The 24,542-nt window shown below is 39.7% G+C and overlaps 2 protein-coding genes across 4 annotated transcripts; one reads left to right on the top strand and one right to left on the bottom strand.

Annotated features, from left to right (window-relative positions):
• Nucleotides 1–130: 130 nt before the first annotated feature.
• On the bottom strand, nt 131–20,689 carry LOC117857603 (uncharacterized). Of its 3 annotated transcripts, none has more exons than XM_034740357.2 (14): nt 20,554–20,689; nt 8,535–8,719; nt 8,339–8,424; nt 8,169–8,271; nt 7,756–7,955; nt 6,953–7,680; nt 6,674–6,853; nt 6,545–6,575; nt 5,672–5,754; nt 5,459–5,570; nt 1,691–1,770; nt 1,194–1,305; nt 986–1,093; nt 131–535 (listed from the first exon to the last, which is right to left on the bottom strand). In XM_034740357.2, the coding sequence occupies exons 2-14, from the start codon at nt 8,684–8,686 to the stop codon at nt 411–413; spliced, it is 2,100 nt and encodes a 699-aa protein (XP_034596248.1). In that variant the 5' UTR covers nt 8,687–8,719; nt 20,554–20,689; the 3' UTR covers nt 131–410. The 3 variants fall into 3 exon arrangements, with proteins under 3 accessions (XP_034596248.1, XP_034596247.1, XP_034596246.1); XM_034740356.2 differs by lacking the exon at nt 20,554–20,689 and adding an exon at nt 9,065–9,413 and having other exon boundaries at nt 6,956–7,680; XM_034740355.2 differs by lacking the exon at nt 20,554–20,689 and adding an exon at nt 9,065–9,412.
• Nucleotides 13,336–24,542, top strand: LOC117857602 (N-terminal acetyltransferase A complex auxiliary subunit NAA15). Its single transcript, XM_034740354.2, has 26 exons — nt 13,336–13,522; nt 14,517–14,595; nt 14,681–14,763; nt 14,865–15,014; nt 15,435–15,550; nt 16,133–16,229; nt 16,689–16,760; nt 16,874–16,989; nt 17,413–17,545; nt 17,780–17,857; nt 17,975–18,028; nt 18,133–18,203; nt 18,892–18,946; nt 19,049–19,144; nt 19,444–19,572; nt 19,889–19,971; nt 20,048–20,278; nt 20,357–20,489; nt 20,589–20,702; nt 21,005–21,136; nt 21,842–21,898; nt 22,760–22,857; nt 22,927–22,985; nt 23,063–23,174; nt 23,249–23,349; nt 23,727–24,542. The coding sequence occupies exons 1-26, from the start codon at nt 13,472–13,474 to the stop codon at nt 23,942–23,944; spliced, it is 2,718 nt and encodes a 905-aa protein (XP_034596245.1). The 5' UTR covers nt 13,336–13,471; the 3' UTR covers nt 23,945–24,542.

Here is a 24,542-nt window from a genome sequence, read left to right as displayed (position 1 = left end):
AGTCAAGAATTGCTCGAGCTAGTGGCACCTGCTCATGATATTTGGAGGTGCTATCTTGCTTTTCTATCACCTCCAACTGGTCAGGATTTTTCTCTTGCGCACATCTTAAATTTAAAATGAGAAGAGAATATAAATTAAGAGCAATTAGCATGAACGCCACATTCACAGCGAGACTTCAGGTATCGAATAGTCGAGCGCATCCAAACTTTAAGACAGATACTGACTACCAATAGGACGTCCGTCTTTAACTTTACAAGTTCACATCACGTCTGCATTTCATTGTGCAGCTCCACCATTACAACAATCACAGCAAGTCAGGTGACAAAGCAACTGGTCGCACAGGCCGCGAGTTGCGGGCTCCTCTTAGGAAACCAGCGATCTGACCGGGACTTGTCAAGGACAGACTTCAGTCAGTACTTCGCAGATTCAGCAACAAGATCGGAATACTGTTCAGGCACAAAGGATTTCACTTTCAAAGTTTTCTTGCCATCTTGACCAGGAGAGTATGCTTTGATGCCAATAACTGTGGCCATGGCTGGAAAAGATAGTAGTGTTAGATAAAAATGTCACTGTTCTACTTTAGCATATATACAATCAGCACAGTGAAATGCATTGGATCAATACAGTGACATCGCTTGGATCAGAGCAATTATGTAGGCATGTAAAACTGTGAAATGCATGATAGAACTTTAAGCAGCATTATGTTAGTATTAACTAGTAATACATAAGGTGCTAAAGTAGTGCCCAACTGGGATTCACCGTTTTTCCCCGCCTCCGATTTACTAACAGGACAGAACAGAGGGCTTTGAATTGTTGGGTTTCGTGAGGTAGGCTACTAGCTTGTATTAAAATGACAGTCAGATGGCATTTGCACATTGCTACGATGATTTTGCTTTGATATCTTTAGCCTTATATTCTGTTACAAGTCTTGGTGACAAAGAAAAGGTCAGCATCGTTGAGACTAGTGCTAGATCTGTGTACTTACTATCATGTATGCGCCCATATACAAATCTTTCACCACGCCAATGCTCCAAAGGCCTTGAGCGGATTCTTGTGCTTCTTCTCACTCCAGACTGCCACGCAAGGCCAGCATCTAAGGATAACAGTCAGTGAGAATATAAATGCTGGACATCAGTATCCTTCAAAAACAACTGTGGTGTGAAAAAAGGGTACTTAATATGCAGAAGACAGACCTCCGAGGCTTTTTCTTTGATTCAAATGTTTGGTCCTGTTTCTCATTTGAGCTCCCTTTTGCCCCTTAGCTTTGTTTGGCGACAGTGCACTACTCGTAACAACTCTCTGTTGCTGAAAGTCCAAAGACAGATGAATGCAGAGCTTCAAATTTTAAAGAACGTGTTCTCAACAAGGGGCAGGTAACATCTATGTTTGCTGCTTGTTCCTGCCCAGTGCATGCAACTTGAATAAAATGGGGGGCCTACACAAGTCTTCATCTGGTCATATCTACAAATTCTAAGCGACTACTCATCCCCCATTCCCCTGAATAACACATGCTTAGCATGATGAAGAGAAAACTTTTCCTACTTTTTTTTTTGCCGTGCATTTGTTACCCAAACTACATTGTATAAAGAGAAGGAATGTGCCAATCTCTGAGTAATACTTCTATATAAGATTTTCAGACATCGATTCGAACAGAGAAACTAAAACATAAGGTGCACCAAAAGGAGTCTACCTCAATGTTCTCATCCATACGAGATTGATTCTCCGAATCAAAATTTGCTTGGGATATTTCCAGTGGGTGGTTAGATTCATCTGTAAAGAAAATATGCTTCAGGACTCCAGACAGAGTAAGAATCTTAAAGCAATGATACATGCATCAAGTAATTTAACATAGCTAAGTAGATAAGGGAATAATCAAATACGAAGATGTGTCACCAAGAAAGCAAAAGAAAAATAAAGCCTGAGTTGGCCGGTTGTTGTCACAGGTGATGATGAGATTCAGCTGTATATAGGCGATTTCCCCTGATAAACAAAACTAAGGGTTAAGTTGAGCAAAGATAACCTTGCAAGGAAAGGAGCCGGGCGTCCCCCAAAAGCAAGGAAATCTTACCCCAAAAGTAGGCAAGAGAAGCAAACATCACCTTATTTGCTATTCCTACACCGCAAGGCTGGGCATAGGATCCAAAATATGCGCTAAGTTTGAAAATGATGTCCTTGTATAAAATTTAAACATATGAATCGTGGCAAGCTTCAAGATTAACCGCGCTAGCCACGTTAGCCTAATTATTTTTTACCGTGCGATCGGATTTTAACGGCCCATTTTTCACCACTGTTTTGTTGCTCTGCGCAGGTCCACATGTCGCTTCCTGGTTGGCCGGAAGGCTCTAGAGTCTCCCGGTCAAGCATGAAAAAAAAATGGATCCCGTTCTCCCTCGCGCAGTCGCCCTCAGCTCCATCCCGGCGCTTCCCCTCCCGTTGTCAGCGCCCACACAATATGCCGTGACTCCCGCTCACATCGTCCTAGTCGACCGTGCTCACCCCTTCCCCTCCCTCTGCTCGACATTGCCGCTGCTGTGGCGGCCCCGGCCCTAATCCCCAATCCAGGAGGACCAACATGCAGCATCGTCACCTCACCTTGTCGCCCAGAGCCGCTCCGCTCTCCTCTTCCCCTCCGGGCTCTAGCAATCGCCACCGCCTCCCTTTCCAAAGCGTGCTAGCCCCGCTGCCTCCTTTTCCCGCGACACAACCTCCCTTCCCATGGCACGTCTGCTTGGCCATCTCTTTGACTGTTTCCCTCATCCTCAGTTGTGTGGGCGGAGCAGCAGGCAAACGCCCCCTGGTCCCCTTCTTTGGTACCTTGTTATGATCTATCCTATCCAATTTCTGATGCTACACGCATTTCTCCTCACGCCATGACTGCTGCCTGCAAGGTGTTTGACAGAATGCTCGCGTGGCAACGTGGTGTTTGAAACAGTGGAAGGAAGGTGTGGTAGAGGTGCCAGTCGCGCCAACACGGCCTCCCAGGCCTTTGGCGGTGCATGGGCACAGTGAAGGTGGCGCAAGTGCACAGCAAAGTAGGCAAGTAGCAGCCACGACACGCAGAGGACGAGAGCCAGAGGCCGTTTACAGCTCACGAGCGCAGCGAAAGTGGCGCAAGCACGCAGCAAAGGGCAATGCAACAGCCTAGCAGACTACAATAGCCAGAGGTGAATCCCTTTGGTCATTCATCGTTCTCTGAAACTTGATGCCTTTTGTGGCCTTACTGAAAGTTTGGTGCATTAGTTTGTATTTGCACATCTGAATTGACTTCAGCTTTGGGGGAAGACATTCGGGAAACATTTTACTGACTCCATGCATACCATATTCTGAGCAAAAAAACATGTTAAGATCTGTGTTTTCATACACATTTGCTCATTGGACAATAATCAAATATTTTACTGATTCCAAGTAGATCATGTCCCGAGCAAAAACATGCTAAGATCTATGTTTTCGTATACATTTGCTCACCATAGGATAATGGGAAGTGATATATGCATCGAAGCAAGCTATGAAATAACATTGTAAATGCTTTTTTTTTATCACAGATGTGTTCATTGATGGTTTGATATTAGATTTGGCAATGCAATATCTGGGTAGAGTAATTGTATTTCAGTCGATCTCCGTATTAATTTTCATTTCCGGATTTGTCTCCTAGGTTTTGTTAATTCTGACATGCCTCCTTCAAGGTGTCCTATCCTCAGGTACACAGGAAAACTCCATCACCTAGATTTTTTCCCCACTCGATGATAGTTATGTACCTACCCATCATCCTTTTTCTTTTTGCTTAGTTGCTTTTAATTAAGATAGTGCTTAAAGACACATGATATGGGCAGAGAGAAATATTTGAGAGGGTTTTTCCCATCTGGTTCTTCATGTGCCATCTATGACCAAAGCTAGCCTTGCTAATTGGTGCGACAAGGGATTTTCAGTTGCCTGGAAGTAAAATTATTGTAATACTTTGCTCCTCTACATCAGAAACCTCACTTGGAGCTGTGCTTGGCAACCATTGGCATTTGACTTGCATGGAACTGTCAATGAATTGTGGGTGTACCTTACTGAAACTTGTCTCATTTTTTGAGCTAGGCAGATGCATGGGCTGGAATGGATTCCAAGCAGATATTTCATCTGAACATGATTATGTGTTAGCTGATGCCTCGGCTTTTAGCAGGGTGTGATCATTGCATCTTTTCTAGCCTGATGGAGTTCTATTGCTTTTGTTGTGCATATACCATTGTTGCACCTTTTGTCACGCATGTTTACTGTGATTTAGCAAAGCTGCCCCTGGATTTTCACACACTGTACCTGATAACATGTTTTATATTGTGTTCTTTTACAGACTGCTTGGTGATATCAAAAGAACCCATACTCCAATCCATGAATGAAACTTATTTTCTGAATGCAGGCTACACCATCTTTCAAAGGGTGAGCTCTCACTGATGAATATATATTTTTCGTAGAAGCCTGACTGGCCCACCCATAACTCTAGCGAGGGCACGACTAACTGAGCTATGCTCCTTATATTCTGAATGCTTGAGAGGCTACTGCTACTATCATTTGCATAAATTGGAGGTAAATCAAACTAAAAAAATAAATTGCATAAATCATTTGGAGGTAAACAAAACCCAAAAAAGTGTACTAATGATGATTTATGTATTACACTGCATCATGCTATGTTTTGTTCTATACTGGCCATTCTTCAGAAATTGAAGTGCAAGAAGGTTTATTAATGTCCACTTTTTTTTATATATATCATTGCAATCCTGTACAGGACCAATGTGAATGCCCTTTCTTTTTACCTCATTGCAACCTTCCTGGAACCAATATGAAGGGCAAGGATTTCACCTTTGACAATGCACTGGCAGATAAGATAGTATCAATGGCTTCCTGATTAGTACAAATATTGAGATAGGTCCTGAGCGCATGGATTTTAATTGCTGCTTGGTGATGTCTCTTAATTTTTTTCCATGCAACAACTTCCATATGCTATCAAGTCTAGACTTTCAATTATAATCCTTAAGACTGCCTCTTAGTTACGTTGTAAATTATCTGTGCCTGTTTCGTTGTTATGCTGTACTGGAGGACACACACTAAACTACCATGGGACCTGATTGTGCTGAATTGTCTAGAATAGTGTTATGCATTTACCTGTGTGAAAGCATGTGCCTTTACCGTTCTCGATCATATCCATTTCTACAATGCCTTGCACAACAAAGCACAGAACAGTGCAACGCAACGCGCGCAGGGGGGCACGCCAAACACTAGTTTAATCTAATGGTAGGAAGAACTAGAACATGCAAACAATTAGTTATGCACAAAGCATGTTTCTGCTTCTTTGAAGGCGTGCAACATTCTAACGCAGGTAGCAAGCCTAGCTAAGAACAATCCTCATAATCTCATAGACAAAAGGGTTTGAAGTGCACATGCATTGCTAAAAATGAAGTACAATGGACAGAAGTAGTACCTGCCACTTTTTGGCTCCTCTTTGATTGTTGCTTCTTTTTTCCTTTTCGAGCTGCCTGTCGCTTCTTCTCTTTGATTGGGGACACTGCATTGCTCAGATCAGCTGCCAATTTCTGAAAGTCCAAAGAAGGCAAGAATGAAGACATGCTGAGCTAGATTATTTACAGCAGCAGTGATTGAAAGACAACATCTATGATTTTACATAAGAATCTACCTTATTGTTTCCATCATGCATCTGAGGCTGATTCACTGGATCAATATCTTCTAGAGGCACCTCGGATGGATGACTTGACTTATCTGTGAAGGAAAAATTAATGCTCCAAACCTCAACAAAATACATGTTCTAAATTTGGCACTCAATGCAGAATAGCATACTAGGATTTGGTCACACTTTTGAAATTTTGACCATTATTATACAGCTATACACTAAAGCATTTGGGTTTGTCACAAAAAAAAATGAAACTAATAGATAAACCATCAAAAATACTTCTATATAATTACAGTTCTACTAATGATGTGTATATATATTTAGAAAAAGAGTAATTGCCAAAGGCATGTATACAAGACTGCATACATGCCCTAAACTGCATATGAATATCATAGGTATCATATGATTTAAACATCATATTGAAACATAATATTCAACCAAATGAAGAACATATTGTGACAATGTTCATGACATTGCTTCCGAACAACTTAACCAGCACAATAAATATGCTTGTCTTATGGAAACACTGCTACTGTCAAAGAGCTATTGGATTTTATTCTACTTCAGGGTCTATTTGCAAAGAGTGATTCCTTGTATGCGTGCGTGCGTGCGTGTGGGTGGGTGGGGGGGGGGGGGGGGGGGGGGGGGGGGGGCTGCGCATGCGTGGGCATGTGTGCGTGAGAGAGGTCACAAGTGCATGCGTGGTGGACTGTTAAGGGTGGCTTGCCGTAAGGTTGGAGGAGAACAAGGTAATCAAGTTTAGTATAATCGTTGTGCAGTTTAGATGACAGAAAAACTGCAATCGATATGTCTGTAAATCTCCTTTCCCGAGTCATCGGAGGCATACGTTTGGCTGACATTTTCAGAAAAAATAGGTACCTTGTATAACACCATCCTCTTCAACCGCTTCCTGCGAAACAAAACAGAAACCTAAGTTCAAGATACACTCAGAAAATAGATGCGCTCAGAAAATTATGTTTAACAGTAATAATTTCTGCGGGCACTTACCAGATGTTGAATGTTGTCCTCAGCTGCATGAGAAGTCTGATCAACACCATCTGAAGCCACATTTCTAACTGGTGTCCTGGCCAACACTTCGGCCAAGCTGCCCTCCAAATGATGAGGAGAAGAAACTTCTGTTTCATTATTAGACATATCAGTAGGATTGTCTATTGGCACATTGTCTTCCTGCAGCGCAAAGTAAGATATGATATATGCCAGAGTCAATGGTTCAGAAGTTCACTAATGAATAAGTAAAAGGTGAGAAACAATTTTAAGAACAAGTACCACCATAGAAATATCGCTCCTGCTGCATGCAGCCTTTTCTTTGGCAACTTCTGTATTGCTGTACAAACCAAGTGGGGAACCTTCTGCTTGCCTTTCATCTGCATGATCAGGCATGATTGGTTCTGGATCAAGAACATGTTCTGCAGCTTTGACGCCCAGATTTGGGGTCTCCCTGTCATATTCACTTGCAGTATACAAACCAAGTGGGGAACCTCCTGCCTGCCTTTCACCTGCACGATCTGGCATGTTTGGTTCTGGATCAATAACATGATCTGCAGCTTTGACACCCAGATTTGGGGTCTCCTTATCAATTTCACTTGCAGCAAAGGTCTCATCAGTCACCAAAACATCAGATGAATCATGCACCAATGATTGTTCACCCATCACAATATCTGGTGAACCTTCAGATTCATCATCTTCCTGTAGATCTGCACATTTATCATTCCCTGCAACTCCAGGAAATAAATGTTTCTCTAACTCTGAAACTCGACTCTGGCAACTCTGGGGCAAAGGATTTTCTGGAGGAACCCTCATTGATTTTTTCCGTGCAGTATTGCTTCTTCGTGGCCTATCTTCAGGAACAGAGTTGTGGAGACAAACATTTTCTTTCTCTATTTTGCGCATCTTTAAGATCTTTCGGAGAAAGTCTTCCTCTTCAGATCCATCCAGATTTTTGAGTGAGGCCAGTACATAAGTCAGATCATCTCCATCCTTCTCAGCTAATGAATCTGTACATAGTGAAATCACATCAAGCAAATCTAAGTATAGATAATGGCAACAAATCTAAACAAATGATGTGTAACCTTCTTTCTCTGAAACATCTGAAATAGCACATTGGCCAGATCTTGGAGGAACAGACTGTTCATTTTTTTCAGCAAACGAGGCATGCGCATCATCTTGCGAGAGCTGAGATCCTGTCATAGTTTCTGTTTGGGAAGCTGGTACCTCAGTTGGATCTTGAGTATCAGCATCAGCAAACTTGAAAGTACGGACTGATTTTCTCCTGTCAATTAACAGGAATAATTCATGGGGATCAGTTCATTTTTGTCATCAATGCTTTTCAGTACTGCAGCAACCTTGATAGGTTGGCAAGTAGGTACAGAAAAAGGCATTTTTTATGTTTCCACTATTCTTCTGCAACCAGTAGGTCTCCAAACTAATAGGTCACACAACACACAAGAATATAGCTAGCTATAGAAAGAGCTAAGCAGCATACCCCAGCAAAGTAGAGCGCCTCTTGGGTTCTACTACAGGATCAAAATTCATTACCATCTCATCAACAACCTCACCATTTAACCGTCTTATCTCCTTCTCAGCTTCTGCATTGATTAATTGTTATTAGTGCATTAATGAATGCTGATCAAACTCTGTAATGATAGCGGTTACCTTCAATATCATCCAATTTCTTATAGTACTCGTTTGGATCCTTAATCTTCAGTACGTTAGAGTGATCAACAGCAGGCACCAGCTTCCTGCAAAGAGAGCAGCATCAAGACAAGTGAATTTAATGCTATTCACAGCTCACGTTGCTCATGGAGCTGTATATGGAAGTAATAACAGCTTAAGAGAACAAGCAGTTTGCCTTTCATGGGCCTTTTGAGTGAACCGAGACCGTTTGCGGTCTGGTCCTGGCCTTCTTCCCTGCTGGTCTTTCGTGCCATTTGCATGGGGGGCGACTTTCACTCCATCATCATGGTAGAGCATCCGGATGTCCCCGTGTCCCTTCAATACCATTCTGGCCTGCTCAACCAGCTCCTTGGATCCTTTCTACACGGGACATTGTGAAACATTGAAATTAGCACCTGAGTAATGCAAGTAATACAATATTTATCTTATTTGATGAGTTACTTCCTGCATTTCCCTCTAAAAGTTTGAAAAAAAAAACTAAAACATATAAAGGGAATAAATCACAAGCTGTAAATGAAAAAACAAAAGTAGAACCCTAGATCGCGAGAGAGATGGGTCTCCTTGAAGGGATCCCCTCCTTGAAATGCCATCTCGACCAAACTACCACAAGCAGGCGTGGCGGCGATTCGAGACTAGGGTTGGGGATGGGGGTGGACGTGGCCATGGAGAGGTTTGTGCCCTCAAGGGACGGGCGAGCATACGTACCAGCAGTCGGGCGCGGGAGATGGCCTCGAGGAGCACCTCGCGGGCCTTCGAGGGGGAGGCCGCGGTGGCGGCGGGGCCGAGGGTCCGGGGAAGGAGTCGGGCCGGAGAGGAGATGGCACGGAGGGGGTCGGCAGCGTCCATGCGGCGCGGAGGCCGCCGCTCGTCGGTCTGGCGGTCCCGCCGCCACGTGGGGAACTCGGGGGCGACGCCGGAGGCGAGCCGAGAGGCCCGTGTGAGTGGAATGTGGTTGGGGAGTGGAGATTGGGAGCGTTGCCGGATCGGGAGTTCAAAAATTGAAACGGAAAAGCGGGGAGAAGAGGAAGAAGTGAAGAACTGGTTGTCTGTGGAGCGTTTGGGCCTTGGGGTTGGGGCTTTGGGCAACGGGCCGAGGTGAAGAGAGGGAGAGGAGTCATCTCGTTCGTTTCTTTCCTTTTCCCCAGCTTCTGCTTTATTTATTCCATCCATGTATTGTGCACATGCATAATTTTAAATTTCATACTCCCTCGGTCCCAAATTGTAGATCATTTCAACATTACTAGGTTCATAGCTTTTGTTTAACAAAAAAAAAGGTTCATAGCTTTTGCTATTCATCTAAATATATACTATATCTTGATAAATATTAAAGATTATGAATCTAGAAATGTCAAAACGACCTATATTTTGAAATGGAGATAATAACTACTTTTACATTTGTCCTAAGTCAAACATTTTGATTTTTAACCAACAATACCTCTAAAAGTAATTTATTTCACATAAAAAAAGTTACGTATTATGATAGTTGGTTTCCCTATGAACTCAGCCTTTATGATGTTTTGGCTATTTATAGTCAAAGTTAAAAACGTTTGAGTTAAGATAAATCTAAAAGTAGCTATATTCTGAGACGGAGGGAGTAAGGTGTTCCTTTTGCTTAAATGCATGCAATGGTATGTGCGACTCGATTTAAAAATCAGAGAAACCACACTTATCTATTATGTAGCATTTTAAAAGAAAATGGTATAACCATTCAGCATTCACCAATTTGAAAACGGCATAAGGGGATAGACTGTCGTCTTCAAAAACAAAAGTAGCATGTATACAATACATGCCTTCTTTGCTAGACAAGTTTTGTGATTAGCGCCATAGCTTAGAATTTTTTTAATCAAATGCATAACTCACGTCTGCGTTCAGATAAATTGCATTGTGTTCTCCCCTCGCCCTCTCACCTACCATGCATGGTAAAAAGGAAATAGGTGTAAAAACAAAATCAAAATTATCTTCAAATGTGAATGTGGTATATATTTTCCATACACCAAAACATATGTTATATGAGACTATTTCCTGTTTGAAATTATAATGTTTTGCACTTAAAAGTGTGTGCATGCCTTAAGAAATGAAAGATGATTACAAATTGATTTGGTTTTGAAAAGGTCGCAAGGTGTATATACCTTGAAGTTTAAGAAAACATGGTATTGTTAAAAACTGTATTCTATTCAGGTCTTAGAAACTCCAATAAGGATGTCATTTTTAATGAACCATGGTTTTGCAAACACCCTCCACATCCCCACCCTAATTTTTAAAACTATAATTTATTGTCACCATAGGTTTTTTATACCCGGATTTTGCTAATATAGCCACAATGATATAATGATATAATTGATGGCACTCAACAACAATTCAATTATAAATGTATATGAAAGTTAACTAGTGATCATATTGGCCAAGATCATTTTGTGGTTGCGTCATGTGTTAAGTGTGGAACTTGGTTAGGCAGAGGAATATTATTGATTCGGAAATATTGTAGGTTAGAGGAACATAATGGCAACACAACTAACATGGTATGCGAAACAAAAATATTGCGCAAACTAAAAATATTTCAAGATAAATAAAATGGTTTTTTTTATCTTACCCCTACATTGAAGTGCAATTGTATATTTACCCTCGGTTAACTTTGTAATTTTGCTCTTAACTATTCACTAGTCAACGGTCAAAATATGGGCAAAATCGTATTGACTTGTTAATATTTGAGGATAAAATCACAATTACGCAAGAACACAAAATTCCCAAATAAAATTGGCTCGTATGCTTACATAAGGAAGCCATTATAAAGATCTGTTGAACACTTTAGCTGCCAAAGTAGCAGAAGCTCAATAGTTGCATCACTTGGTGGAACGTTGATGGTACGGATAAATCGATCTACCTCACTTGTTTTCTAGATGACATGGCTCAACTTGGATGCAGGAAAATGGAAACTAATGATGCCTGGTGGATGGGGCGCACTTAGAAAAAATATACAGAGAGAGAAAGTGAAATGCATCATGGGTCCTTAAACTATTCCCACATTCTTATTTGAGTCCATGAAATTTTCAAGCAATCATTTAGGTTCAAGGGGTTCATTCTAAGTTCACTCGAGGTCCAACCATGAACCTGAATTTGCACATAAAATGAATTAGTTAAAAAAGTTGAAGGAACTAGGTGATCACTTTGAAAGTTCATGGACCCAAATATAAATACAGAAATAGTTTAGGGACCTACGGTGCATTGCACTCTATAGAGATTCCTACCTACGTCTCCAAGTTAAGCAAATAACTCTTTTCCCTTTTGCATTTAGTTGAGCATCTATGACATCGTGAAGCTAGGAACATAAAGTTACTTGTGTATAAGCTCTATATTTTCAAAATTACATTGTAACAAATTTATTGGATTGCATTCTCAACTACGAGAATGAAAAAGTCCAAAATTACTCTATGCTTTAAGTATTGGCAAAGTCTGAATAACCGCATAAATAGTTTGGGTTCAATTTACCATATATGCCAATTGATCTAATTTTCCCCTAATGAGATTTTTCCTTTTGTGTCTCGTGCACAATTAGAGTTTTAAGTTAAAATTTTATAAGGTTATAGATAACATAACTTGTATTAAAAATAACTTATGTTTCTCCGTGCATAACAGGAGTTCTAAGCTAAAATATATTATGGAGAAACAAAAAAGATAACTCTTATAAAATGACAAATCACAAATTAGAATAAAAAATAGTTTACGGAGTTATTTAGATTTATTCATAAGTGATTTGGACTTTTTTTCATATAAAAGTATCAAAATCCTATCCCCTAAGTTTAAAATCAATACAAAATCAATCCCATGCTAACTTTATATGCATTTTTTTATCTTGTAACGTGCATTTTTAGTATACACTCGCTAGGAAAATAAGATCTCTTTCTTTCCGTATCTCTCCTGCCTCGTGTACTAAGGCACTTGTGGTTCTAATCCACTTAGAAAGTGAGTCTAGCTCAACTTATTAGAGTGGGAGGTGTGATCGTGCACTCTAACTATCCAGGTTCAAGTCCCCTCTAGTTTGAATTTAGGTGCTTATATATTTCTTCTTCTTTATGAAAAATTACCTAGCTCCTTCTAGGTTGATCTAATTTAATCCACTTTGCTTAGTTGTTAGAACCAGCCGTAACGATTGCTATATGAGAAGTGCATATCATCTTTCTTAGTCATTCTCCTCCTCGTATAATAGTAAATTAGTATGAAATAGAAGGTCCTGTTTAGATCCACCCAACTAAATTTTAGCTGCTTTAGCTGAGGGCAACCAACTAAAACTAAACTTTAGTTGGGTGGTAGGTACTCCCTTCGTCCCAAATTGTAGGTCGTTTGGGTTTTTCTTAAATTGTAGGTTGTTTGTTTTTTTAGTTGCATAGTTTTTATTATGTATCTAAATATAGTGTATGTCTGGATGCATAATTGTCTGGATGCATAAATATCTATAAACTTAGAAAAGTCAAAACAACGTACAATCTGAAATAGAGTGAGTAATACACTAGCTAAAATTTAGTTAGGGATCCAAATAGATTCTCAGCTAAAGTTTAGTTGGTGGGATCCAAACAGGATCTAAATCTGAACAGGAGAAGATAGCATGTTTTTTTCATTATTTTATGACTTTTTGGCATGCATTAATAATTTTTTTGAACAAACATCATAAATATTTATATTTCAGCAGAGAGATGCAGTATAATAAACGGAAACACGAAGCTATTGAGAGTGGAAGTGATAACGATCATAAAGACTTAAAACAAAACCCTTATTCATGATAGATTTTATCCTGAACCGTTTTTCAGGGGCGCACAGGACACAAGATGTTTCATGAAAGACAATCTGCTACCAGCAAAAATGAAAATATTCTCTGTAGTCAGCCTTCGGCCTTCCTTCCAGCGACCGAACAGGCGGGTAGGGTTCCTTGCGGAGTTGCGGTCGAAGCGGCCACGCACGCCTCTACGCCTCCCATTACACAGCCCCACACCACGACGGCACGACACCGCTACACAGCCCACCCTCCACCTCGCGCCTCCAAAACCCTTCCCCCTCCTCACCCCGTCCTAGGGTTCGCGCCGCCCCGCCTCGCCGCGCCGCGCCGCCCCCGCCGCAGCCATGGGGTCGTCGCTCCCGCCCAAGGAGGCCAACCTCTTCAAAGTCATCGTCGTAAGAACGCCACCTCCCCGCTCCGGTCCTCCCCCACCCTCGAATCCAGACGATCCGTTCCCCCGCGAATCTGCCTGCTCCGTGGTTCGGTTCCGCTCGATTTGGCACGCTGGCGATCCGAGCTGCTGCAGGGGAGTGTGCGGACGCTGGTGTTTTGCTGGTTTGGCAATCGGCTGTGGTCGTTAGGTCGTGTGTGCAGCTCTGAGAAGCTGCGGTAGCTGGATGACTGAGTCCCTCCATAGAACAGCTGTAGGCTGTTAGCTCCGGAAGCATTGCTTTTAGCACTAGTGGATTGGTTGCAGTTCGAGCCGCATGAGCCGTGTTCATCTGTGCATGACCATGTTTGGTGATGTTTAATCTAATGTGACTAGTGAGATTATGAAAAAAGTGCCTAGTGATTGGGTGGTAATGTTGTCTCGCCTCGAGGACCTTGTTGATTGACCTTAGCGACATTAGAGTGATTGACTTGATGAGGTATACCTAATCCAGTATAGGTCATTGTATTATGCATGTACTCTATTAAGGAGTGGAGTCTGATCCTAGCGTTGCAGTGAAGGGATGGAAAACTGGTTTGTTGTGACATGGGTACTGAAATCCTTGCACCGTTCTTGGTTCATGTTGTTCAAACTCTGGAGTGGATTAATTTTTTGAGCATAAGGGCCTTTTTTTTTTAGCTTAGAGTCGAAAGTGCTAAGTTGGTTCTTGGTTCTAAAACTCTGAACTAGCTACTATCCGATTCTGATGATAATAAGAGGATATGCCTTCTGAATATTTACCAAAGCCGGACATTTGAGGATGGTACTCAGAATGTCCTTCTATCTACAGGTCTTAAAATTGCTGAGTTTTAAACATATGCATGCAACCTCTTGAGATATCTTGAGGCCTGCACAAGCTAGCCCATTGTGGCCTTAATATCGGTGTGCTCTATGTTTCATGGTATCATTTCTTAATGTTAAACTCTGAGAGTTTCTTTTTGTTAATGTTTTGTTGACAGAAATCCTATGAGACTAAGCAATATAAGAAAGGGCTTAAGGCTGCAGATTCCATACTAAAAAAGTTCCCAGAGCATGGTGGTATGTTGAAAGATACGATCTGGTTCTGTAATTACTCTACTGCTTCATAGAATATCTCATTCCCTCTATATCTTGTTCCATCTAGAAACACTATCAATGAAGGGTTTGACGCTAAACTGCATGGACCGGAAATCTGAAGCATATGAACTTGTTCGACGTGGTCTGAAGGTTATCAATTAGTGCAATCAATTTTGGTTAAGTCTTTTTTCTGTTGTTGTTCTGATGATTATACAAAGTATCAGAACTAACATGCGTTGAACGTTTTGTAGAATGATCTGAAGAGTCATGTCTGCTGGCATGTCTATGGATTGCTTTACCGATCAGACAGAGAATACAGAGAAGCTATAAAATGTTACAGAAATGCTTTGAGGATTGATCCAGATAACATAGAAATTCTTCGCGACTTGTCACTTCTCCAGGTTGGTGTAACTTAACACACTATTTCTATTTCTTTCTTTTGGGACACTGGTTTCTTTTGTTTTGCCTCAGTAAAACTTTACCAGCTAAAATATGCAATACTCCAGTTACCTATGGCCCACATAATTTTCTGTGCATTTCTCGTTGTTCATTACTGAAATGGTCAATAAGCATTTCTTCAATGCACCTTATTTTGTTCAGGATCTTAGTACTAGACATATAATGCCAGAGGAAGATAATGAAGATTGTGCAGATTTGTATGAGCAATGGCATAACTTCTGCCATATGCCAGTGCATATTGCTATTTGAATTTTTCACTATCATCCTTCCAAAATTCAAAGCAACAGTGCATCACTAATCATTTTTTTCCAGGATAGGACCATTTCTGACTCCCAATATGTGGATTTCACTTTTTCTCGCAGGCACAAATGAGGGACTTGTCTGGTTTTGTTGAGACTAGGCAACAACTTTTGTCCTTGAAGCCAAGTCACCGCATGAACTGGATCGGTTTTGCGGTCGCTCATCATTTGAATTCCAAGTATGCCACTTTATAAGCAATGCTGATTTAGGTCCATCTTATACGATTAAACATATTATAGCTACTTGGGCCTCTGCTGCATTTTTTAGGTGTAAAACACAATCGTGAAAGTCCAGTAGCAAATATGTATTATTCGAAATTGTTTGAGTGTTATTGGGTATAAACTGTGGGCTGACTCTAATCTTATTGGCTTATGGCTTTCTTTGTTGCATAATTATTTGATTGCTCTGTGTCATCATTGTTCGTACCCAATACTACTAGGTATAATGTGCATGTTTATTTAGCCTTATTTCTGGTAATTGCCTAAAGGCCTATTAATCCAGGGTTTGCCCATAAGGCCCATGGCATCCTCATGTCTATATACCTTATTTCTTATAATTGAATTTACATCTTGAAAATGTTTTTTTTTCGAACATCCAAACTTGTCAATTTCTTTTGGTTTATATTGAAATTTATCAGATGAGAGCTTACTTATCCATTTATTGATGATCTGCTCGCTAACACCCTAATGTTAAGCCGAAACATGTACGGTATGGAAAAATTCATCACTTACTGTGGTGGTTTCTGTTTACCTATTTGTAGTTCCTCCAAGGCAATAGAAGTATTGGAGGCATATGAGGGGACACTGGAAGATGATTATCCTCCAGACTATGAACACAGTGAAATGCTACTGTATAAGGTGCCTGTCACATGTCTCTTATCTTTCTTGGATAGGGTCGCAGTTTTGCTTATTGGTATTGGTTTTAGAAAATGTTTAGTGCTGTGCTGCGTATTGTGTATTGGGTTTATATGTCTTTATGCCATCTAAATTTGTTTATTAGTTGTAGTTTAGTGTTAGTGTTTCGGTGTCAGTTACTCAGTGTTTATGTTCACTGTGTAGTATTTTGTTCATTTGCATTACATTCACTTATGTTTCCTGCCATGGAAAGCTTCTTTTGTCAGTCAGTCAAATAAGTGGCTCCTTTTTTTCTTCTAATTTTCTTGGCTTTTGGTACAACACACATTATGAATTTATGATGACGTTCCTTTCTTTTAGGCTTGCTTTTATTCAGCTATTAACTTACAAGTTCATGTTATGCTCCTAGAATATGAATGTTATATTATACTCAATAGTGTCATGTAATCTTTTTTTATATAGATATCATTGTTTGAGGAATGTGGGATGCTAGACAGAGGCCTTGAGGAAATGCAGAAGAAGGAGAGCAAGATTGTGAGCACTATCCTTTTGTATTATATTGTTTGTATGTGGTGGTTGTTGGGAGTCTCTGAACAAGATGTTCAATAACATTTTTTGTGCCTGTTCATGTTAATTTTGTGTGCCAGGTTGACAAGCTATCATTTAAAGAACAAATGGCATCTGTTTTGTTCAAACTTGGCCGCTTTGATGAATCTGAGAGCATTTACAGATCACTGCTTTTCATGAATCCTGATAACTACAAGTGAGTTACTTGTGTCCCTTTTTTATACATATATTCAGCCTTAATTTTGGGCCACCGTCTTAATGGGTATGGGAATGTGACTTGTGCTGTTTCTTTGGGTATGTTTGGTACTTCGGGTCTGTGCAACCAACCTTGCCAGAACTTTTGCTAGGCAAAGTTTTGTCCAAGGTTTTGTTACCTGCAGTTGGCCTAGAGTTGACTTGAAAAATGCATAGGATCTGACCAAAGGACTGTAGGCATTACCAAAACTAGTAAGGTTGTTTTGTGCACGAACCAAACACTACACTCTAATTTCTTTAGCATGCTGTGAAAAATATATGTACCTCCTTTCTTTCTATAACACTTTCCTTATGCTGCCATTATATTCATAATTTACATTTTGTTACTCTTGTGGATTAATTAGTTCTCACTGGTTCTTCTCAGATACTTCATAGCTGTGCAAAAGTGCCTTGGCCTATATGCTGATAATGGTCAATATTCTGCCGAAGATGTTGATCGCTTAAGCGCATTATATGACTCCCTTAAAGAAAACTATGCTTGGTCATCAGCTGTTAAGGTAAACTATGTGAAACTGTAACTTCATATTTATTGCAGTACTCTATTTTTTAATCCACTACTGAGCTTTCAAGTGATACAAAATAATACCTTTAACATTGGCATGCCTAGTTTTATCCTATATATATGAGGATAAATTCTACTTTCCTTGCATGTATTTGACTATTTGTAGTAAGCAGGGCATGTGCTTGAGAATCCATGAATCTAAAATTTTTACATTTTTTTTTTGCAACAGCGTATCCCTCTTGATTTCCTGGAAGGTGAGAAATTCCTGGAGGCAGCAGACAATTATGTCAGACCTCTATTAACAAAGGTAAGTGATAGTTGATTTTGTTGTTTTCTCTCTTTCTTTGCCATACAGCTTTAAAATAGGTTTTCTAGCCCACATGCTTTTGTTATAATCAATTGTAACGGCATAACATTTTTTCAGGGTGTACCTTCACTTTTTTCTGATTTAAGCCCACTGTACGAGCATCCTGGCAAGGTAACACTAGTTGCACTGCACAATATTAATTCTGTACTTCATTTACTGATCATCATGGAAGTCAGAGAGCCGTTTCATATGCGAATTTTAAATCCTATTGACAGGCAAACATACTGGAGCAGTTATTTCTTAAAATAGAAGATTCAATTAGGACTTCTGGTTGCTTTCCTGGAAGGTAATCCATAGTGCCTGTCTGCCTGACAACTATTGTGAATGCGTCCTCATTCAGTTGCGTTGCTTATTAATTTGTTGTTGGTTACCCAACCATTATGTGGTGTCGTTTTGCAATTCATGAAGTACTTGACATCTTGACCAGAATCCTTTTGGAGATGATAAGATGGTTATTAGAGGCATTAATCCTTTTGGATATTGTATAAGATGGTTCTGCGAGGCAATGCTTCCTAAATACACGAAAGACCACTTGTTAAACTATGCAAAGTTTTCATGTGTTAAGTAGGGATACCGGATTTGCCAATGACTGTAATGCAAAATGTTTATAGATAGTTTTGCCCCACTTTTCAAGCTCGTGCTTGTTAATGATCACTGTTACTTAATCTTACTGTCGATAATTCTCTTATTGCCCTAGAAAGCAGTTGTTGAGCCTGATTGGTTTGTTGCCAAAATTTTGGCATGCCAAAGTTTTAGCAAGCCAAAAGTTGGGCAACAATCTTGCCAATACTTTGGTAAAATAAGTGTGAGATGTGGGCAAATTTTCGTAGCAAACCAAGTAGTGGCCAAAAGATTGGCTTGCCAAAACTTTGGCAGCAAACCAATCAGGCTCGTTACAACTAATGGAATACCGATAGTGTCAATATGCAAACATTGTCTTATTTACTATTTATTTTCAATGTCTTGCTTTGCAGTCCACAAAAGGAGCCTCCTTCCACACTATTGTGGACCCTGTTTTTGATTTCCCAGGTTTGCAGTTGCTGTGCCGTTTTTACATACATTTCTCAAAACTTTTTTAGAAATATTATGGTCTCTAACAGTCATGTTTTCTCCCAATCTTATCTAATGCAGCACTATGACAGAAGAGGCCAGTTTGAGATTGCTTTAAGTAAAATTGATGAGGCAATATCACATACACCAACTGTCATTGATTTATATTCAGTAAAGGTCTCTCTCTCTCTCTCACACACACACACACACACACACACACACTTGAAACTTGAATTAATTTCAGCTTAAATGCAGTGGTTTTGTTGCCTACCGATTTGTTTGTTTGATATATTGCTGTTCTCTTCTGTTAATCTATGTGTCTGTAGTGACCCAGCACTGACCCCATATAAACTTGCCAGCATCATTATGATTTCTAGCGTTTCTGTTGTATGTAAGGTTAAAGGGTTCAAACGATTATATCAAATTAAGTCAGGCACAATGCTATGACTATGCTAATACCCATGCTTCCTTTCCAGGGAAAGATATTGCAGCATGCTGGCAATTTTGCAGCAGCAGCTGCATTAGCAGATGAAGCTAGGTCCATGGATCTTGCTGATCGTTACTTAAACAGCGAGTGTGTTATGCAGATGCTTGAGGCTGACCAGGTAACTAAATTAGGAACAGTACCTTTTTTCCTGTAACCTTTGTATTGTTATGAATGCTGTTTTAGAGTGCAGTCAAGTCAATTTATCAACTTACCACTCGTGTCAAAAGGCTTTTAGATTTGTCGTGTGGAAATGATAATTTTAGGTTTGCCATCAAAAGAATTTTTGTATAATTGTTTTGGAGGCAATGACAATTAAAATGCCGGATTCAAGAGCATGAAGGGAATGATACAGATTCTCTAGTATTTATCCAAAATGAAAGCACATTTTATTTGCTACCTTTCTTACATTTAGCTCTTTCTTTTTACTTATGAAGGTTGGGCTTGCTGAGAAGACTGCCGTCTTGTTTACAAAAGATGGGGATCAACACAATAATCTTCATGACATGCAGTGCATGTGGTATGTGCTCTCTCCCCTCCTCTATCCATCTTTCATGTTCTCATTCTATCTCTAACTTGATGCTATAATGCTTCAGGTATGAACTTGCTTCTGGTGAGAGTTATTTCCGTCAAGGTGATCTCGGCAGGGCCCTAAAAAATTTCTTAGCAGTTGAAAAGCACTATGCTGATATGACTGAAGATCAGTTTGACTTCCATTCATATTGCTTACGGAAAATGACACTTAGAGCATATGTTTCTATGCTGAAATTTCAAGATCGTTTGCATGCTCATGAATACTTCCACAAGGCTGCTGCTGGAGCTATCAGGTAATGTTTGTTTCTGGTGTTTTTTTTTATTACTTAGTGGTTCTATTTAGGATATTTGTTGATGCTAGCAAACTGTAGGTGCTATATGAAACTACATGATTCTCCAACAAAATCTTCTACTGAGGAGAATGATGAGATGTCAAAACTGCCACCTGCTCAGAGGAAGAAATTGAGGCAAAAGCAGAAGAAAGCCGAAGCGCGTGCTAAAAGGGTAATCTTATTTTGCAGAAGCTCACAATTGGACCGCGCGCGGTAACTTGCAGGATCAATGTTACCTAGTTCTCTTATTTTGCTCCCCATACTCTTCCAGGAGGCTGAAGAGAAACAGGAGGATGAAGCAGCGTCATCCAACAGTTCAAAATCTGGAAAGAAACAAAATGCAAGACCAGTTGATCAGGATCCACATGGTGAAAAATTAATCCAGGTATTCATCTTCACCGCAAGGCCTTATATAATTATGTCATTCCTATCCATCTTCTGTGCACACAATTTATGACTTCTAATTCTTTGGTAAGTTGTTACTCCCTTCATTGCAAATTGTAGGTCGTTTTGGCTTTTCTAGATACATGATTTTTGCTATTGACATAGATGTACATTATGTCTAGATACATAGCAAAATCTATGTATCTAGAAAAGCCAAAATGATCTACAATTTGGAACGAAGGGAGTACTTATCTGTGTAAGCTGGAAGTTGGAACATTAGTTTATGCAAATTCTTGCTCGCAGATTGAAGATCCGCTTGCAGAAGCCACGAAATACCTGAAGCTCCTGCAGAATAACTCGTCAAGCTCATTGGAGACCCATATACTTTCATTTGAGCTCAACATGAGAAAGCAAAAGGTTTTACTTGCTTTCCAGGTATAGAGTTTCTGTCTATTATGATGCTGTAGCGCTACTCAACTCTCTCTTTATAATTTTTTGCCCTTTGTTTACATCTTGATATGCTATGGCAGTGTGATCTGATTCTTTTTGACAAAAAGTTGATGAAAATGCTTCTAACATTTGTATCTATGTAAATTCATTGATGCTAGTTACGCTCTGCCTATTTCATAATTATAAGCTTACAATGTCTAGGTACCAACATTATAGAGAATTGCCAAATGCGATGCCTCTTCTCCTAGCAATGTCATTGAATCTAAATATTCCAAATCATTTCTGAAGAAGTGTACATGTATGAAGAAAGTGTTAAATGTGTAAATGCTAAACACTGCATGTTTGTTGGCAAGCAGAGGGTGGTGTTGAATCCAGCCATTTTTTTTTACCATTAGTTATAGGCTAGTCGGTGATAATAACTTTGTTATAATATGGGAAAGTGGGTGAAATCATCCTTGGATAGGTGGCATTTTATATATTAGTTCCTAATGAGACATTGTCATGATCCCCCAATTCTCATCTACGTCTATGGTAAATGCTAATATGTGAGTAACAGATTCAAAAAAAAGTTGTTTATTTATCTAGTTGAAAGCATGATTAGTATTATAATGGTTTATTTGCGACATGATCTTAATTTGTTCCATTTTTTCAACGCTTGTCTTAATCTTTGTAATCCATCTGTAATTTCAGGCGGTTAAACAGCTCATTAAATTGGATGAGAACAATCCAGATAGTCACCGCAGTTTGGTAAGTTTCCGAAAGTACACCATGCGTTAAGTTCTTCTTTCATGAACAATGTGGCAAGTCATAAGAAACTCTCTTTATTCATTACGCTAACGATCTAGCAGCTATCTAGATACCAGACTTAAGGTTTTCCTTAAATATTTATGGTCTGAGAACAATGCCTTGAACCCACAACATATTTTGTGAAAAGGAACTAAATGCCATGTACATGTTTTTTTTTCATTAGATTAGAATTATCTCATGCCATACAAATTGGGTGTATTTTGAAGTCAAACCATAGGAGGTTTAAAGCTGTGTTTCCCTTCTGGTTTGGATGTAAGTTGGTGAGCATAAGGCTGTTCATGGTCTTTCCTTGTCCACTCGAAATTAGATGCCTATAATGTCAAGGAAGGAGTCACTATTGCATTATATGGGTCCATGGTTTCAGGGCCTTGCTAATAATTTCTAGTGCTCAATTTCTTTGTGATAGCACTTAGACATATATAATCATAGTTTTGTAGCCATTTTGCATAAATTGAAGTGTAAATAATTGGAAATGGATATGATGGTGAACTGGTGAATCCCATCATCTGTGATATAGGTTTTTATGATACTGCTCTTTTGTAGAATATCACAATGCTTTCTAAGCCACTTTGCTTAGGTGCCACATTAGTGGTCAGTGTTATAGGTTGGTGAAGGGCTTGGAGTCAAAATGAGTTATAAGTTGTTGATGGTGGCTAGCCACATTAATGGTGCTTTTATTATTAGTATACATATACATTAATTTATTGTTTGTATTTAAAATACTTCAGCTGAACAATAAAAAGACAAATCCAATCAATTTATTTTGTTGCTATTTACTTACTACTTGATCTGTGTTTGCAGATAAAGTTCTTCCACAAGATAAACAGCCTTCCTACTCCTGTGACTGATTCTGAGAAGCTAATTTGGAATGTCTTGGAATCCGAACGACCAGACATAAGGTTCTTAGCTGATAATTGCTCGGTCGCTGCATGTTTTTATGAGCTTACATGACTAGCAAGTTTTTGCAGGCAGTTACATGGGAAGTCTCTCATTGAAGTAAACAGAAGTTTCCTTGAAAAACACAACGGTAACTACTCTGATGTTCTTTATTGGTATTTTCCTGATCAGGAATCTTACTCGTTCTTGTCAATATTTCTTTCGCAGCTTCATTGACGCACCGAGCAGCTGCTGCTGAAATGATGTATCTCTTGGAGCCAAATAAGAAGATGGAGGCAATTAAATTAATTGAAGATTCGACAAATAGTACATCTTCAGGGTAAAGACAAAAAACACCTCTAATTTGTTTACCTGTAATGTACAGAGTGTTTACATTTTCCCAATTTTATACAGAAATAATGTGCTTGGTCCTGTGAATGAATGGCAAATTCAAGATTGTGTTGATGTTCATAAATTGCTGGAGACAGTCTTTGGCGACCAGGACGTTGCAAATAGTAAGTTCCGAAATTGCTGTACCTGTATTGTGTCACATGGTACATTGTTTTGCTCGCAGTGATGTAGTTTTTACATTGTTTTGCTAGCATTGATGTAGTTTTTCTTTCCTTGTGTTCCTCATGACCTTGATTTCCAGCATTACATGAATTCATGCCACTTGGTGTTTAATATTGCACTATTCTATTAGTAATTTATTTGCTACTTCCGCTGCCATGTTTTGAGGATTTATGCTGGTACTTTCTCTGTACTTGATAGGACCATTAATATGGTCACAATGTCGGTGCTGGATGCTCCTGGCATGATATCTGCTTATATAGTGTGCCAACAGATCCTGTTTATTAATTGTACGCTCAGGAATAACCTTACTTGTCAACAGGGTGGAAGGCTCGCTGTGCAGAATATTTTCCTTACTCGACATACTTTGAAGGCATCAAGAGTGCTATTGCAGCCTATGTTGTTGACCATAGTCTCGAGAATTCACCAGAAAATGGAATTGCCCCAAACCCTCAGCTGAAACCAAAGGACGGAGAGCTGGGCACTTTGAACGGGACTCTGCATATTGTTGATGATTTGAGCAGCCTAAGCATTCGGTGATGCATCAAATAGCTGCCTGGTTACATCTGGAACAGAAAATATTTTATAACTGGAGCTGGTACCCATTTGACCAAAGTGCACACAAACACAAAAGGGGAACAAAGTGCCCTGGTGCAACTACTTGTCGGCGCATTTCATTTGAAGAGTAAATTATTGGTTGGGGGCTGAGGTCTTTTCAATCTGGTTATTATCTTGGTTCCAGCTTGTACCTTTTTGTTGCCATTTTGTAGACAGTGAAAGAATAGCCTTTCGCCCCAGATATGGTGAAGTTTGCGCCGGCGTTTGTTGCCTGGCAGCATCAGGGTGCGATGATTCATTTGAAGCAGCGGGGTCATGGATTCATTGTGTGGGTGGTTCGCTTGTCTACCGCTGCTCGCTCACTCTTGTTGGACTACAAAATTTTGGCATAAAGCAGGTGTATAATGTTAAACCTTTTTCAAATTTACAACTTGTGTTTCGGGATAGTTTGGTGTGTCGGCGGTTGCCTAAATCCCTTTGCTTTTGGTCCTCAACGTTGTAAATTAGTTAATCTTCAACATAGAAATTGTATTAGTTGTCCTGAGAAATAATGATAAATGTTAACTGAGGGTGTTCCGCA

This window comes from Setaria viridis, chromosome 5 (assembly GCF_005286985.2).
Source record: "Setaria viridis chromosome 5, Setaria_viridis_v4.0, whole genome shotgun sequence".
NCBI classification, from domain to species: Eukaryota; Viridiplantae; Streptophyta; class Magnoliopsida; order Poales; family Poaceae; genus Setaria; species Setaria viridis.
Note: the sequence above shows the minus strand (reverse complement) of the source record. Positions and strands in the feature narration are given on the sequence as shown.